The sequence below is a fragment of the Phascolarctos cinereus genome, unplaced genomic scaffold, assembly GCF_003287225.1.
Source record: "Phascolarctos cinereus isolate Bilbo 61053 unplaced genomic scaffold, phaCin_HiC Scaffold_4;HRSCAF=312, whole genome shotgun sequence".
NCBI lineage: Eukaryota > Metazoa > Chordata > Mammalia > Diprotodontia > Phascolarctidae > Phascolarctos > Phascolarctos cinereus.
In genome coordinates, this window is record NW_027555847.1 from 292,505,020 (window position 1) to 292,521,090 (window position 16,071).

The 16,071-nt window shown below is 38.1% G+C and overlaps 1 protein-coding gene across 1 annotated transcript in view; it reads left to right on the forward strand.

Moving 5' to 3' along the window:
* ELL2 (elongation factor for RNA polymerase II 2) overlaps positions 1–7,136 on the forward strand; it is a 96,950-nt gene extending 89,814 nt beyond the window's left edge. Inside the window, 3 exon segments of the mRNA XM_078153119.1 lie at positions 712–883; positions 3,247–3,291; positions 3,379–7,136. Coding sequence (XP_078009245.1) covers positions 712–883; positions 3,247–3,291; positions 3,379–3,495 — 334 coding nt within the window. The 3' untranslated portion in view covers positions 3,496–7,136.
* Positions 7,137–16,071: the final 8,935 nt, after the last annotated feature.

The window sequence follows — 16,071 nt, forward strand, 5'->3', positions numbered from 1 at the left end:
TGGGGACATTCTTCTTATTGATGGCTTCATAGGGGCATAAGCGCAATAATAGAGTCTCTGGTTCAAAGAGTGTGGACATTGTAAGTCACTTTTTAATTCCGAATTGCTTTCCAAAATGGTTCTACCATTTCAAAACTCCACCTACCAGGAATTAGTATGCCTGTCATTCCATGGCCCCTCCAGTAGTTATTAACTGTTGCCTTTTTTGGTCAAGGGGTGAGGTAAAACCTTAGGGTTGTTTTGATTTGCATTTCTCTTATTAGTGCTTTGGAGCATTCTTTCCTGTGGTTATGAAAACTTTGCAATTCTTCTTGATTCCTTGTGTCTCAATGTGTCAGATAGTTTTATCTGATTAATGTAGTGGTAGCCTGCTTTTGGAAAGAAGTAGTTTTAAGACAATAAATCTTCCATGAATTACTTTTTTTCTGAAGATGTTTTAATTCTGTCACCAAGTTGTTATTGATATTGTTTTACATTTTCTCGAATTTCATTTAAGTCCTTAAGCTTTTGATAGCTTGTTTATGATAACTCAGCAAAGAGAATATTTGTAATTTTTTTTTTTGCAATTCAATTGGTAGTAGAAGCATGGAAATGGAAGTTATCTAAGATGTTTTTTCAAATATTTAAATAAAATCTTCAGTCAGAATGATGATGCTTATATTTTCAGATGTTCTGCCTTATAATCTTAACCTTCAAATTTTTTTTTATTAGAAAATATATTGCTATTGTCTCACATGAACAACGCCAGAATTATAAAGATGACTTCAATGCAGAGTATGATGAATATAGAACTTTGCATGCTAGGATGGAGACTGTTGCTAGAAGGTTTATTAAACTTGATGCACAACGTAAGCGCCTTTCTCCAGGCTCCAAGGAGTATCAGGTAATAAATGGGTGGACTTGACCTCATGAGCATGACTAAACTTTTCTGTCCCCATCCCCCATCTCTAACCAAACAGTGCAAACCCACTATCAGAGAACCTTGGCCCTTTTGCAGTGCACAGAGAGTGGCCAATCATTCTGTTCCCAAGTACCACTATGTGATATTTGACTTAATCTAAAATTAGAGAGGCAATATGTAATTCAAAGAGCTCTTTAATGGGAAAATTATTACTGATAGAGATGTTGAATTTCATCCCATGAGTAGAAGCAATGTGTCCTTTTTGGAGGTATATTAACTTTTTGAACCTGTAATGTTTAGGACCATGAGAGAAGTACCACTTTGGCATGGGTAAAAATGAGGACTTATCTCTTAGAGCATGCATAGTAGGTAAGCTCTATGCCCAGAGCCTGTGGTGCTTGAAGAAAACATTACCTATTAGGAATTCCTTTTTTGCATTTGTCACCCAAAAGAAAATTTTAAATTGTCAAAACTCTTGTGAACACATATAACAATATTAAAAGTTTGCCACTATGTCTGTTTTAACCTTTCCCACATTCTAATTTAATTGCTCAAATATTCATTTGGGTTCTAACTCTTAACTTCCTCTCTTACTCTATGCTGAGGGGAATATCTGAGTAATGCCACATCAGAAATTTGCTCATGTGGTGAAAGCATGTGTGTCAAATTGGTGTTGATGGTACGCTCATGACTACATTTGTTTCTTTTCCTCGCTAACTAGTGTTTTTCAGATATGAGTTTATTACATAATTTTATTAAATGTTCCTCCTCATTTTCTCACTTTGCTTACCAGCCAATTCTAGTAAAGTGGGAAATGGCTTTCTAATTGGCCTTCTTAACTCAAGTCTCTCCTCTATCCTTTACATGAATCTTTTTTTTTTTTAGTTAGGCAGTGAGGTTAAGTGACTTGCCCAGGGTCACACAGCTAGTAAGTGTTATGTGTCTGAAGCCAGATTTGAACTCAGGTTCTCCTGAATCCAGAGCCGGTGCTCTATCCACTGCGCCACCTAGCTGCCCCTACATGAATCTTAATGCACTGATCAGACAGTGTCGTTAGTGTGCTTAAAAAAAAAACTGTAACTAACAATTGCAGTATAAAGGTCTTCTCTTAGCATTCAAGGTCCTCCACAATCTGTCACTCCTCTACCTCTCTTAGCATTTATCTCACACTGTTCCATTTCACTTACTCAATGTGCTAGCCAAGTTGGACTGCCTCATTTTCATCCTGATCTCTCCTGTCTTCTTGCCTTTCTGCATGCCATCACCCCATAGATGAAATGCATCCACCATTCCCATTTTGTTCTTTTTGAAAAAGTCCCTTACTTCATAATCCAAGTCAGTCATCAATTATTAAGCCTTTCCTGATCTCCCTATAACAGAAAGTCCTCGATTTCTCATAGCACTATGTCTGGATTCTCTTCCTTTGCACTTCCTTGTATTCTTCCTTGTATAATATTTTGCATGTCTCATTCTCCTTCCCATTATATGGTAAACTCCTTATTGGAAGTACTGTGCCTTTGCATCCTCAGTACCTGGTATGTTAGCTTGCACATTGTAGGCATTTAATAAACATTTGTTTACTAACTACTGAGACTCATGTATGTTAGCACTTTATATATTATATCCTTATTATATCCTTAAAAATATGTGGAATCACTTTACCCTCATTTCAACCTCATTGAAATAAAAATTTAGTGAACACTCATGACAATATATAATTAAAACTATGATGATATATAAGCAAATAGCATAAATGTGTTACCCCAACTTCAGATTTAACCTTCCCAGCCTTTGTTCAAGCTACCCGAGTCATTGAGCTCTAACTTTTATTTCAAGTGATAACTGCTATCACACTTAGGGAACCTAGAACATAAGTATTTGAAGTGTTTTCCAACCCTTTGGCTAATCCTAGTTCATAAAAGGAGGATCAAGCTAGCTGACATCCTTCCTCCCTAAGTGAGGCAGATTGCATTTGCTCTGTTGTGTGGCCATAAAATGCATATAAAATCCTGACAAAATGGAATAGATGAGAATAAGCAGAGATCAGTATAAATATATCCTCCCTATCCCACTATGGAAGAACAACCTGAAGGTTCATGCCCTAGAGATTCATTACGTGATAGATTTAACAGGGTTTAATCTTTTTATATACACTTTATGGAGTTGCACCATTTTTACAAGATTACTCAGTGAGTTGGGGTGTAAGCAATGGATTTGTTATTTCTTTCTGCATTAGTAAGTAGCAGACTTCATAATGAAATTCACTTCCTATCAATGAGATTAATTTTTCATTCTTCCTGAAGAATTCTGCCTTCTGTTCTCATTTCAAACCTTTTGTTTTGTAGACTATTCATGAAGAAGTCTTAGAAGAATATAAGAAGATCAATCAGGTAGGAACAGTCAGTATTTTGTTTTTTCTTCTGTAGTAGAAAGTACTATCTTTGTTTCTAAAACCTCCGTTTTTTTCCCTTCTACAGTCTAGTCCCAATTACCATGAAGAAAAATACAGATGTGAATATCTTCATAACAAGTTGGCTCACATCAAAAGACTCATAGGTGAATTCGACCAACAGCAAGCAGGGTCCTGGCACTAGACCCCTGCTTAGACCAGAAGATGTGAATAAACTTAAGCTTATTTATTTAAAATTCCAAATGAGTTGCTCTAAGATTCTAAAAAGTTGAAACTTTGCCAGTTGAAAGTTTCAGTATTAGCAAACTTTGAGTTACTTTTTTTATTATTATTTTTTATTTTATTTTGCTTCCCTACATATTTGAAGCTGCTTTTTCTGGTCCCTTTTTCCCCCTCAAGACTTAGTTTGTCCATGGAGATCACTTTTAGATATTGGGGGTCCAGTGTCTGTACTTAAAGGTTGTGCACATTTTCAAAGAAATAACAATGTAGCAAGTTGAGATGCTTTTGGATAAATATAGGCCTGGTTTTTTTTAACCTTTATTAATGCGAACTCTTTGCCTTAATTGGTAGAAAGTTTAGAAATTTGCACAAAATACAAAAAAAAAGTTAAAACATTGTTTTGGAGGGTTAAGAAATAGAAAGGTGTGTGTATATGTATGTATAAATTATATGCAGCCTGACTTGATCTCAAACAGTAATTTATCCCTACAAGTTAAACCCCCCCCCCATTGCAATGGTTGCCTTAAGGTGTTTGCTTGTTGTATACATAGTGTGGCTAATCCTTAGCTACGCTGCTTCCCATTTTATTAAAGTGATGGAGAAGCACATCGTGGCCTACCAGCGTCTGTAAGAGTGTGCTTGTACTTAATGTATGTGTGCAGAGGTTGTGTGGATGTGAGCATGCATGAAGAAAAAAAGCTGCTACTCTTAGTAGGCCAAAACGCTCAGGTTAAAACAACTGACGAGTGTTACTGTAGGTTTTTTCCTATAAAATTGCTACTTCTATTGTGGAAGACAAAAGCATTTCCATTTCAACAGTTTGTCAGCTTTATTAATGTTGGGGAAAATCGATGTTATGAAAAGACTGATCTATAGTTTTGGGGCAAAATTATAAAAATTAAACATGTAGGTGACCTATTTATATACTGCTATAAAGTATTTTTTTGAAGAGAGATATGCAAAGAAGCTATTGCCTACATGAAATGTATATTTAAAGATTTTTTTTTCTCCTGGGTGACAGGAATATAACAAAGAACAGATATATTTAACTATAAAATACTGTGATTCATCAAACAGCACAAACTTTCATTTCATGCAGTTTATCTGTTTACTTTGATTTAAACTATCGCTTGTTTTATCATGTGGGAACATAAGTTATTTGGTCAAGCATGTAAGGATTTTGAACGAACGTTGGCTTAAATTGTGTTGTCTTACCGTATTGTCTTTTCAAAGTGCTGCCAATTGAAAAGGGAAGCATTATGTTTACAAATCTGATTTTTGGAATGTTTGCCAAATTTTTGGTAGTGTCTTTAATAAATGTCTCCAGCATCCAAAAAAAAAAAACTAACCAAATTTGTTGTGTATCACTGTAAACCAGAATATGTTTGGTGTCTAGGATACACGAGGTACTGTATCATCATCCAGTAGTCAGGAATGGGAGGGGAAACTTTCTCTCCAACATCCTTCCAGAATATTCACCAAAAAGATTAGGTCGTTTGAGAGAATGTGCAAAGCCTCAATAAGTCTGCCTTTGACTTCAGCTCTTTTTCAGTCCTATTACTATGTAGAGTAGAAATCATGGTACTCTTGGTGCTCTTTCTCTTACCTCATAATTGATACAATCACTATTAGATCTTAATATGTTTCCAAATTTTAAAACAATATATACACAAACCAAGGGGAATTTATTCAGGGATAAGGTGGAATTTTATCTTTATACATATTATGATTTCATCAATGTATCTAAAGCATTTTATCTATAAATAGCGCAGTTCATCCCAGAAGGGATTCATTGGTTTAACTACTTGGATGATGACGAATTGGTAGGCTAACAAAAAAGTATTGGCTTTAAGACAAGAAATATATGCTTCTAAAGGCTTGGGAACAACTCCAAATCTTCAAGTCTGTAAGTCATAGTATTTTAGAGCTGGAAGGGACCCTACAGATCATCTTTCAGTTAAAATGTAAGTTTAAATAACAGAAGAAGAGAGAAAAGACTACCTATGTATGTCTGCCCATCATCGTGTTCCAGTCACTTCTCTTCTAGTTGTGATGTAAGAGTCCATCTATGATTGTTTCCATGCCAATTCCTGTTGAAATATATGTTTACAAATAAGACTCTCCTTGTAGCCAAAATTTTATCCTCCTTAAAACTAACTACCACAAACATGTAAGCACATCTTCTGGTTTACAGGTTGGGTAATTACTTTAGCTGGAGATCACATTTATAGTCCAGCATTGCACATCCTTAGGCTTCACCACCTACTGTAAAAGCCTTAATGTAGATGGCATCCTTTGCATTGGGCATATCCTTGCAAAATGTATGTCCATCTATTGATTGCAAAATGTAGTTCTTTAAATCTACATATCTGCTCTTACTCTAGTCTACATCTCTGTTGAATAAGTGTATGAACTTATCAAAGTGATATTTTTTAACGATATTAATCTCTCACTGCGAGATTTATAGATTCTCTCAAATGAAAGCCAAATGAAACTTTTCAGGTGATGATGATGGTGCAGGTTCAGTTCCACTACTCTCTGTATACAGTTTGATTCATTTGAGAGAAACAGTAGTAGTAAAATAGCATCAGTCAAGGTTGTCATATGTCTTTTGCTGCAGTTAGTCTAAATCAGTTGGAAGCACTCGCTAAGAGTTTCTCTTCTTTAATTAGCTCTTATGAAATGGAATGAACAGTTGATTTAAATCAAACCAAAATGATACTAAGTAGTTTTATAAAAGCAAAAATAAACCACAAATTTTTTTTCCTTCATTTTGTTGGTTTTCTGTTTCTCAAGTGATAAACTAGGAAGAGGGATCAACCTTTTGAGTAGACATAGTCAGTCCTGATTCTTGCAGAGTAGCTGGTTGAAACAAGTTTAGGTCATTGCTGGCTACTTTTATTTTTAAAAAATTCAGTGTTAATTTCTGTATATCTCTAAATCATCTTATAATCTTTACACGAATTTCCTTTTCCCTTGACATATTTAACTATTATGTAAAGCAAAGGCAGATTCACAAGTTAAAAGCAAGGTTCTGAAATTAGATTTAAACAATTGATCCATCATTTGATGTACTGTAACTTGATAGTTCTACTCATTCCATCCTTATTTTTAAAACTTTACTGAGACATTTTAGCCGGTTCATTGCCTTTCTGGCAGTGTTGACTCACCACATATGTTTGGCATATGCCTTCACTACTTTTGAAGTTGTTAACAACTAGCTATCTGCCTAAGTGTTACTAAATCCTTTCCTTTCACATACCTAATTGGAAAGAGTTAATATAGCCAGCACTGTGAAAGAAACATTTTTGGGGAAGAATATTAAACTGACACTACTAAAGGAAAACAACAGGGAATGTTTGCAAAGCGTTTTGTAACATGAAGACTAAATAAACAAGGCTGTGAGGCTCCTTTCTGAATTTTTTGAAGTGTTTAAAAAAATACATACCCACATTATTTCTCGGTTCCATACAACCCATATTAGGACTCTCAAAAGTAAAATGCCACAGGGGCATTTTGTTAAGCTAATGAACACTTGAGCCATTGTTGCCCCCACTGTTCTACACCAATTTTAGTTCAATAAAACAGATGTTAACTTTGCAATCCTGTAGTTTTTCTTGTCTCTTTTCAAAATATTTAAATTTTTTTTAAAAATCTTTGTATATCTGTTATAAAGGCACACAAAGATATTCCTGGTAAGATATTTGGGTAATGTAGACTAGAATTGTTTACTGTAAACATCCATACAAGTGTGACATTCATTGAGGAGGGGATATTTCTCCAGCTAAGGTAAATTTGTGAATTGTTGAGCATGCAGAATTAGGTTCAGAAAATGGCAGTTTTCAATTCTGAGGAGATAAAGGTGGCATGGTAGGTAGGATGGTGGACATGGAGTCAAGAAGGCATGAGTTCAAAATCCTGTCTTAGACGTTCACTAGCTTAGGGATGGGGAACCTGTGGCCTTGAGGCCATATGCAGCCCTCTGGCTCCTCACGTTCAGCCCTTTGGCTGAATCCAAACTTCACAGAACAAACCCCCTTAATAAAAAGGGGGGTGTGAAGTTTGGATTCAGTCAAAGAGCACACTTTGGGGACCAAGAGGGCTACATGTGGCCTTGAGGTTTCCCACCCCTGCACTAGCTATATAATTCTGGGCACAATTTTCTCAGCTGTCAAATGAGGGAGATTTGGACTCAGTAGGCTCCAAGGGTTTTCCAGCTTTAACTCTGATTCTATGATTTTAAGTTTCTTAGGACATTTCTGAATCATTGGCTCCAATGTGGTGGGCAAGATGAGCCATAAAATGCTCAAGTAAAATATGAGTTGTCAAGAAGAGTTAGAATAATAGCATGAGAAATAGGCAGTGGGGGATAATCTTAATTGATTTATCAGAGGAGTACAGAAAATAAAGTTGAAAATAAGCAAAAAAGACTTGCTTCTTAAGAATACATTCATAAGTTCCTAAGCAAGAATATTTAACGTTTTTTGTGTCATGGAACTCTTTGGCAGTCTGGAAAAACCCACAGATGGGTACCTTCTCAGAATAATGTTTTAAAGTGCACAAATTAAAATACACAGGATTACAAAAGGAACCAATCATGTTGAAGTACAGTTGTTATCAAAATATCTTTTTTTAAAAGTTCATAGACCCAAGGTTAGGAACTTTGGCTCTAAAAATGTGTTTTTTAGGGCATCCACTATTTTCACAAATAAGAGTTAATACTGGAATAGCAGTATGTTTGGAAAAGCAAAGTGTGAAATCCAGTAGGCATTAGTGCCATAGTAATTTTCCTAAATTCATAGTGGATAAATCCACTATGGATGATTTCTGGAAAGACATGGATGAAATGTTCAACACTCAAATATTTACTCAGTGCCTTCTGTATACCAGGCACTGTGTTAGGTGCTAGGAATATAAATACAAAAAAAAAATGAACTAATCTCTACTCTCAAGGAGCTTACATATAAGGAAACTCTATAAAGACAGCAAAAACAAAAGCAGGTAAGTACAAAGTAGTTTGGGGAGGAGGGCACTGGCAGCTGAGGGATCAGGAAAGGCTTTGCATAGAAAGTCATGCTTGATCCGTGTCTAGAAGGAAGAGGGGGATTCTATGAGGCAGAAATGAGAAGAGGTGGTTTGCAGGTATGGGAAATGACTAGTGCTCGAAGGCAAGGAGACAGGAGATGGGAGTGTCATATGAAATGGACCAGGAGAAGGCCAGTTTGGCTGGATGGCAGTATAGGAGGTAGAGTAATGTGCAATATGGCTGAATGGATAGGTTGGAGTCTGATTGTGAAGGGCTTTAAAAAGTAAATAATGGGAGTTCTTTGGGTTTTTTTTTTACCCCTAAAGTCAGTAATTGAGAGCCATTGAAGTTTGAGTTGAAGTCTTGAACCAAGATGGTAGCTGTATAAGTACAGAAAAGGGTCAGTTCAAAGATGTGGAAGTGAAAAAAGCAAGATCTGGAAACTGATTGGATATATGGGATGAAAGAGTGAACAATTGAGGCTAGTGTTGAGGAGACTAAGCTGAGAAACTGAAAGAGTGCTGATGCCTTTGGCAGAAATAAAATTTGGAAGAAAGGTGGGTTTCAGAAGGGGAATGAATTTTGGTTTGAATATGTTGAGTTTGAAAGTCAGGAAGTTGGAGTCGGAAAGACCTGAGTTCAAATCCAGCCTCAGACACTAGCTCTGTGACCCAGAATAAGACCATTTAACCTCTCTGCCTTGGTTTCCTTAACTGTAAAATGGGGATAATAATAGTACCTACCTCCCAGGGCTGTTGCAAGGATCAAATGAGATAATGTTTTGTAAAGTACTTAGCACAATGCTTTATACACTTAATAGATGCTTGTTTCTTCCCTCTCCCCCTCCCTCTCCATAGGAACTAATGAGGCCTCTAAGAAAGAAGGGAAGAGAAGAAGATCCAGGACAGGCCTCTGGAGAGAATACTCACAGTTAGGGGGCATGATCAGGATGATGAGCCAGCAAAGAAGATGCAGAAGGGGAGGTTGGACAAGTAGAAAGAAAACCTGGAGAGGGGAGTGTGACAAAAGCTTTAAGAGTATCCAGGATGAGAGGATGATCAGTGGTAACAAATCCAGGAGATGGTCAACAAGCTATGTTAGGTGCCTGTTATGTACCAAGTACTGTGGTTGAGGATGAAGGTCTGAGATCATCAGATTTGATCATTAGGTCATTGAGAGACAGCTGGGTGGTTCAGTAGATAGAGCACTGGCCCTGGAGTCAGGAGGACATGAGTTCAAATCTAGCCTCCAATCCTTAATAGCTATGTGACCCTGAGCAAGTCACTTAACCCTAATTGCCTCCCTCCTCCCCCACAAAAAAAAAAACATCGGTGCCTTTGGAGAGAGCACTTTCAGTTAACTGATGAGGTTAGAAGCCAGACTGCCAAGAGTTAAATGAAAATGGGAAGTGAGGACATGGGCCAGCCAGAGTATCATTTTTCTAGGAGTTTGGCTGAGGAGAGGAGAGACAGTTTGAGGGATTAGTAGGGCCTAGTGAAGGTTATTTAATGAGGGAAGAGATCGCTGTGTGTTTGCTGGCAGGGAAGGCAGTAGTGGATGAGGAGAAGTTGAAGATTAGCCAGGGAGTAATCGACAGATAAAAATCTAATCACATCACATCACAAGATGTAATCAAGGACAGATGTAGAGGCTGTGGTAGAGAGAAGGGCCACTTCATTAAAAGACTGGAAATAGGAGAGGGTGAGGGATAATGTCAAGGAGTTTTGAGATGAAAAACGGGGGAGAAGAGGACAATCACATTGAATAATCTCAATTTCTCATTAAAGTAAGAAGCAAGATCATCTACTGGGGTGCAGGGAGGGACAGGAAACATAAGGAGAGAAGAGGTTTAGAATGGCTTCTATGGGGAATAAGATGAGGAGTCAATTAGAGGATACTGTAAAAGGATTGCCATGTTGCAGTGAGTGCCCAGTTCAAACTGGTTAGCATGAATTTATAATGTGCCCAGTCAGCATGGTCGATGGGAAGAAGATTAGTTAAACAAGTAAACTGAATTGGTAAAGTACTTCTGTGCTGTATTTATGCAGTGGTTCAGGTGACAGATGAGTCTGGCCATAAAGAATTTCAACCATGGAACTTATGTATCAGATGTGTACATCTGATGAAGCAACGTTCTGGGAGGAGGAAGCTGTGGATTGGGTCTTCATCCTTGGAATGCTTTCTAGCTCTGACCAGTCTATTTAACTTATCCGTCTCCTAAAAATAAAAATAATGCCTACCTCGCTGGACAATTGGAAAGATTATTGTTTGGAAAGCACAGTGGATGAAAGGTATTTTAAGTCCAAACCATGTGCTTAGAGTGTGGAAGATAAGAGTCTTAACAATCTATTGGCCATCAGTTTCAAGGTGAGGAATCCTGTGATGAATCAGTTTTAAATGAAATACAAAGGTGACAAAGGTAGGGAGAGGCTTAATGTTTTGGGGTGGAGTGTTTGGGGGTTTGTTTTATTAAAGGTTGGGGCCTATACTTACCTGTTCTACAGGTTTAAGCTAGCCAGGAAAGTAGGGAGGGCAGGTAGGTAGTCAGTAGCCCTGACACAAGGTTATTGCCAAATGTATGGTTGGGGTCAAATACTTCTGTCATATATGATTTATTTAATGAATGGGGAATGAGGACTGAGACCATGAGCATGAACTATTTGCATTTCTTGCCCAGATGATTCAGCTGAGCTGCCCATAACCTTGTGTATTTGCTGTAGTTGAATCCTTGGTACAATGTAACCATTTGTAGAAAGACAAGGAACTATAGAGATACTGGTCTCTGAAATAAAGGAGAGACTTCTTTATCTGAGTTTCCTACCAGGACCTAGGACTCAAGACCTTTCATTTTGTTCGACATCAGTAGGAAACCAGAAAGTTAGCAAGCCTTTAGCCTACAAAACTGGTTCACATTCTTGTCAGAGAGAGAGACAGAGAGAGAATAATGCAGAACCCTGAGAGATGCTGTGAATTCTACAGACAAACCTAGAGAAGTCTTGGGTGAGGTATACAGACCCCACTCCTAAGTATAAATTCCTGTGACTAAAAGTAAATAGAATATTCAGTGTGCAAAATAGCAGCAAGTCCTTTTTATGGAGTTTTACAGTCTTAGGATCCCAAAGTACCTCTCAGTTTTTTGGATTTAGCCTCATAAAAACCGAGGGTTATTTCATTCCTTGGGTTTGTTTCCCCAGCACCCAGCACAAAACTTGGCACATAGTGTGTGCTTAATAAATACTTGTTGATTGATCCTATGCCTATTTTTAAATTGATTTATTTATTACATTTTTAAAAATTATTTTGAGTTCCAAATTCCCTTCTTCTATCTTGTCACCCACCTCTTGAGAAGACAGGCAATGATCCTGTTCTATTATGTTGAAGAAACACCCTCCATAAAAACATCCCTCTCTTTGCATGTTCTGAGACCTGGACTTTTGATGTAGGTAGTGCCTTTCCTTGGCATCTTACTCTATCTTGCACTGTCAGTAGTTTTATGGATGGAAATTACATTAAAGATGCATTACCACGTGCTTTGCCTCTGCACTCAAAGCACCATGGGCCCTTTCCATCAGACATGCAGCTGAAACTTCCCCTTTTCGTTATCTTCCCCCTCCCCAAATGTGAGCTCCCTAAGAACAAGGACAGTCTTGCTTTTCTCTTTGTAGCCATAGTAGTTTGCTTAGGGTGCTTTGAACACAGAGCTTTAATCAATGTTTTTTCATTCACTGTATTTATCACATAGCATATATATCACTTCTCAAGTTTTTTGGTCTCACTACTCCTTTAAAATTATTGAGGACCCCCAAAGAGCTTTGATTTACACGTATTGCTATTTGCCATATTAGAAATTAAATCATCTTAGCATTATTATGAAAATTGTTTTGACTTCACAGATCCCCTGAAATGGCCTCAGGATCCCCAGAGGTCCCCAGACCACACTTGGAGAACCATTGCTGCTGTAGCATATACACTTCATGAGAATGAGCACTGTCATTTTTTAAATCTTTGAATATCCTTGGGATCTAGTATAATGCTTTGCTCATGAAAAACCCTTAATGAAGGACTCTTTTCCTAAAGAAAATTGATTTAGTTATCTATTACATTCTAGTTTATTTGGTATATTCTTAGAATAGCCATTTTTCCACTCTTCCTGAGTTCTATCAGAATTTACTGAATTTCAACAGTCTATTACGTCGGGCAGCTAGGTGACATCAGTGGATAGAGCACTAGGCCTGGAGTCAGGAAGACTTCTCTCTGAGTTAAAATCTGGCCTCAGACACTTCCTAGCTGTGTGACCCTGGGCCAGTCACTTTGCCTTGGTTTCCTCATCTGTAAAATGAATCGGAGAAGGAAATGGCAAACCATTCCAATATCTTTGCCAAGAAAACCCCAAATGGGGTCACAGAGAGTCGGACATGACTGAACAACAACATTGTGTTATCCTAACTTCTAACTCCATGTCCCTTTAATTGCCCACCAGAATACGTTTCTGCCCCCCAATACTTCCAAAGCAATAAATAAATGCTTATTAATAGGCATAAGGTACTATGTACAAAACAAGCTCTACATTAAAAGATCTTGCAGTCTAATTGGGGAGATAAGAATGCATATAAAGATGTAACTAAAAATACAGGACAGTAAATAAAGATCGAGTAGGACATGTATTAGAAGAGGGAGGCTCCCTGGGAACACTTCCAAGAGGAGGTAGGATTGGATCCATGCCTTCAAGGATAGGCTTTGATTAGGGAAGGGAAGGGAAGGAAAAGAGCATTCTACAGAGGGGAGGAGAGGAAAGTACAGGTTATTATTTCAAGATAGAAGTAGTTAGACCAGTTTGGTTAGTTTGGGGTTTATATAGCAGCATAGTGTAGATAAGGCTGGAAAAGTCCATTTGGCTCTAGGTTGTAGAGAAGTCCCTAAGTGTATGTATGAGGCATTGGACATCTAGCCTGTAGACAGTAGGGAGCCATGGAAAATCTGAACAGAAAATTGGGGTAATGTGAAAAAGATGGAAGAATTTAATTCGTTGCTGTGAAAGGCTAAGATTCTGCCAGTGATGTTCTGTGGCTACAAATAATTGAACGCCATTTCAGAAGTATCAGTGTTGCAAATTTAAAGCAGTAACAAAATGATGGCAAACCTAAGCAGGCCAAAACATACTACAGTGATCTGCATGTGTGAAAATATTGTGTATGACTGGAAAAGAAAATAAGCTGGTCGTGTAGTGAAAATTCTTAATTGCTGAAGGAACTCAGTACTAGGTAAAGAGGTCATTCTCTGCCTCAATCTTTATTAAGACTTAATCACTGAATGGGAGTTCCCTCAGTCAAACCTAAACCTGTAAAAGACCTTAGCTTGAAAAGGCCAAGGTCTCCCACTGCATCCTGCACCATCTCCAGTTGTCCTGATCTATACTTGCCACTGGACCCAGGTGGCTCCAGAGGAGAGAGTGAGACTGGGGACTTTGCACAGCCCTCCCTCATTTAAATCTAATTCACTTGTAAGTCATGGCATCACCTCCCTGATGTCATGGTCCTCTTCCACAACAAAAGAAAACAATAACAGTGCCAAGCTCACAGCCTCTACACCCTCATTCCATGCTCTTATGGGGGGTGTGTGGGGGGAACTTCAGCTTCATGTTGATTCCTCCTCAAAAGACTCTGGCTTCCCAGTTCATCAACTTCCTCAGCTTTCACCATCTGCACCTTCTCTCCACCTTTGCCATACACAGGAAAGGCTATATCCTTGATAGCATCCCTTTCAAGCATTCTACTCAACAATCCGTAACTTTGAAAATCTTCTGATCATGACCTTTTGTCCTTCATTGGTGTGCTGGAATCAGCCCCTACCAACTAAAGCCAATTTTTTAAATTTTAGAGAATTTACCCCTGGGGAGAATTTATTCCCAGAAATCAGTAAACACTATAAATCAGAGCTTGATTTATTGTTTTGATTGGACAAGAAAGCAATTATAAAGATGATAATAATGCAGATTAAACTTAAATGTGGCATGGTGATCCCCCCCCCAAGAGGCAGTTGTTAAACATTTACCAGCATACCCCTGAATTCAACTTCTCCCTTTGACTCACCTAAACACATTCCCTATTTTCCCCTCAACCTCCAATCATTCCACCCCCTCTCAGCTTTCCCAGGCTATCACTGCATTCTGGCCTCACTCTCCTTATAAATCTAGACCCCACAGTTAACTAATTCAGTTTTAAATACTGTCTGTCACCTACCATTGAATTTCTGTTTCCCTAGTTCTGGCTGCATTGATCCCTTTCTAAATCCCAATCTTAGATTATTCTAACCATTCACCTTCTCCAAGCTTTTCTGAATATTGATAAACCTACTGCTATAGGAAGTCATAAAACTATGATGGATGGGTCCACTGCAAATTTTTAATATATTTTATGTGTTTTCTTTTCTCCACATATGCACTAGTTCAGGCCCTCAAAACCTCTTGCCTGGATTGTTATAACACCCTCCTAATTTGTTTCCCCACCTCCAGTCTCTTCCTCTCTAACCCATCCTTAACATAGCTGCCATACTGGTATTTCTAAAGTACAAGTCTGACTATGCCCCTAAAGCTTCAGTGGCATCCTATTTCCTCTAGAATGAAATGCAAACTCCTTTGTTGGAAATTTAGCTCTAGCCTGTCTATCCAGATTGATTGTACATCACTCTCCCTGATACGCTCTATATCCCAGGCAAACTGCCCTGCTTTCTGCTCCTGGACGACTACATCACGTCTCCCATGACCATGTTTTTTCAGAGACTGTTCCCCATGCCTACAACATTCTCCCTTCTCACCTCTACCTCTTAGAACCCTAACCCTCTTCTCAGATCAAGTGAATGACACCTACTTCAAGAAGCTTTTTACTTATTTTTCCAGTTATTACCATTTCCCCAATTCCCTGAGAAATTATTTTGAATTCATGTGGTGTATATTTTGCATTTATGTATTTGTGTACAGGTTGCTTCCTCCCAGCAGATTATCGGCTCCTCCAGAGCAGGCAGCAGAGTGCCTGATATGTAACAATGTCAACAACACAACAATAGCATTTATATAGTGCTTTAAGATTTGTAAAGTGCTTTTACACATCTTATCTTATTTGATCCTCACAAACACCCTGTGAGAGATGCTAGTATTATCCCCATTTTATAGATGAAGAAACTGAGGCAGAGAAAGGTTAAGTAACCACCTCGGAAGTCCCACAGCTAGTAAATGACGAAGATGGGGTAAGTGGGGGGGGGAGAGCTGCTGCAGTAAATCTGGTCTTCCTGTCTCCAAATCCAATACTCTCTATCTACTTTCCCGTCTAGCAATAGGTACTTAATAAATGCTTGTTGAGTTTGATTGCCGAATCAGAAACAATAAATGGGCAGCCAAGGGCAGTACCAATACTCCTGAGATATGAAAAGAATCAGGGTAAGGCCTCTGCTGCTTTGAATAGACGATTTATGGACTACCAAGGAAAAGAACTGCACAAAATGAAAAGATCTAGGGAT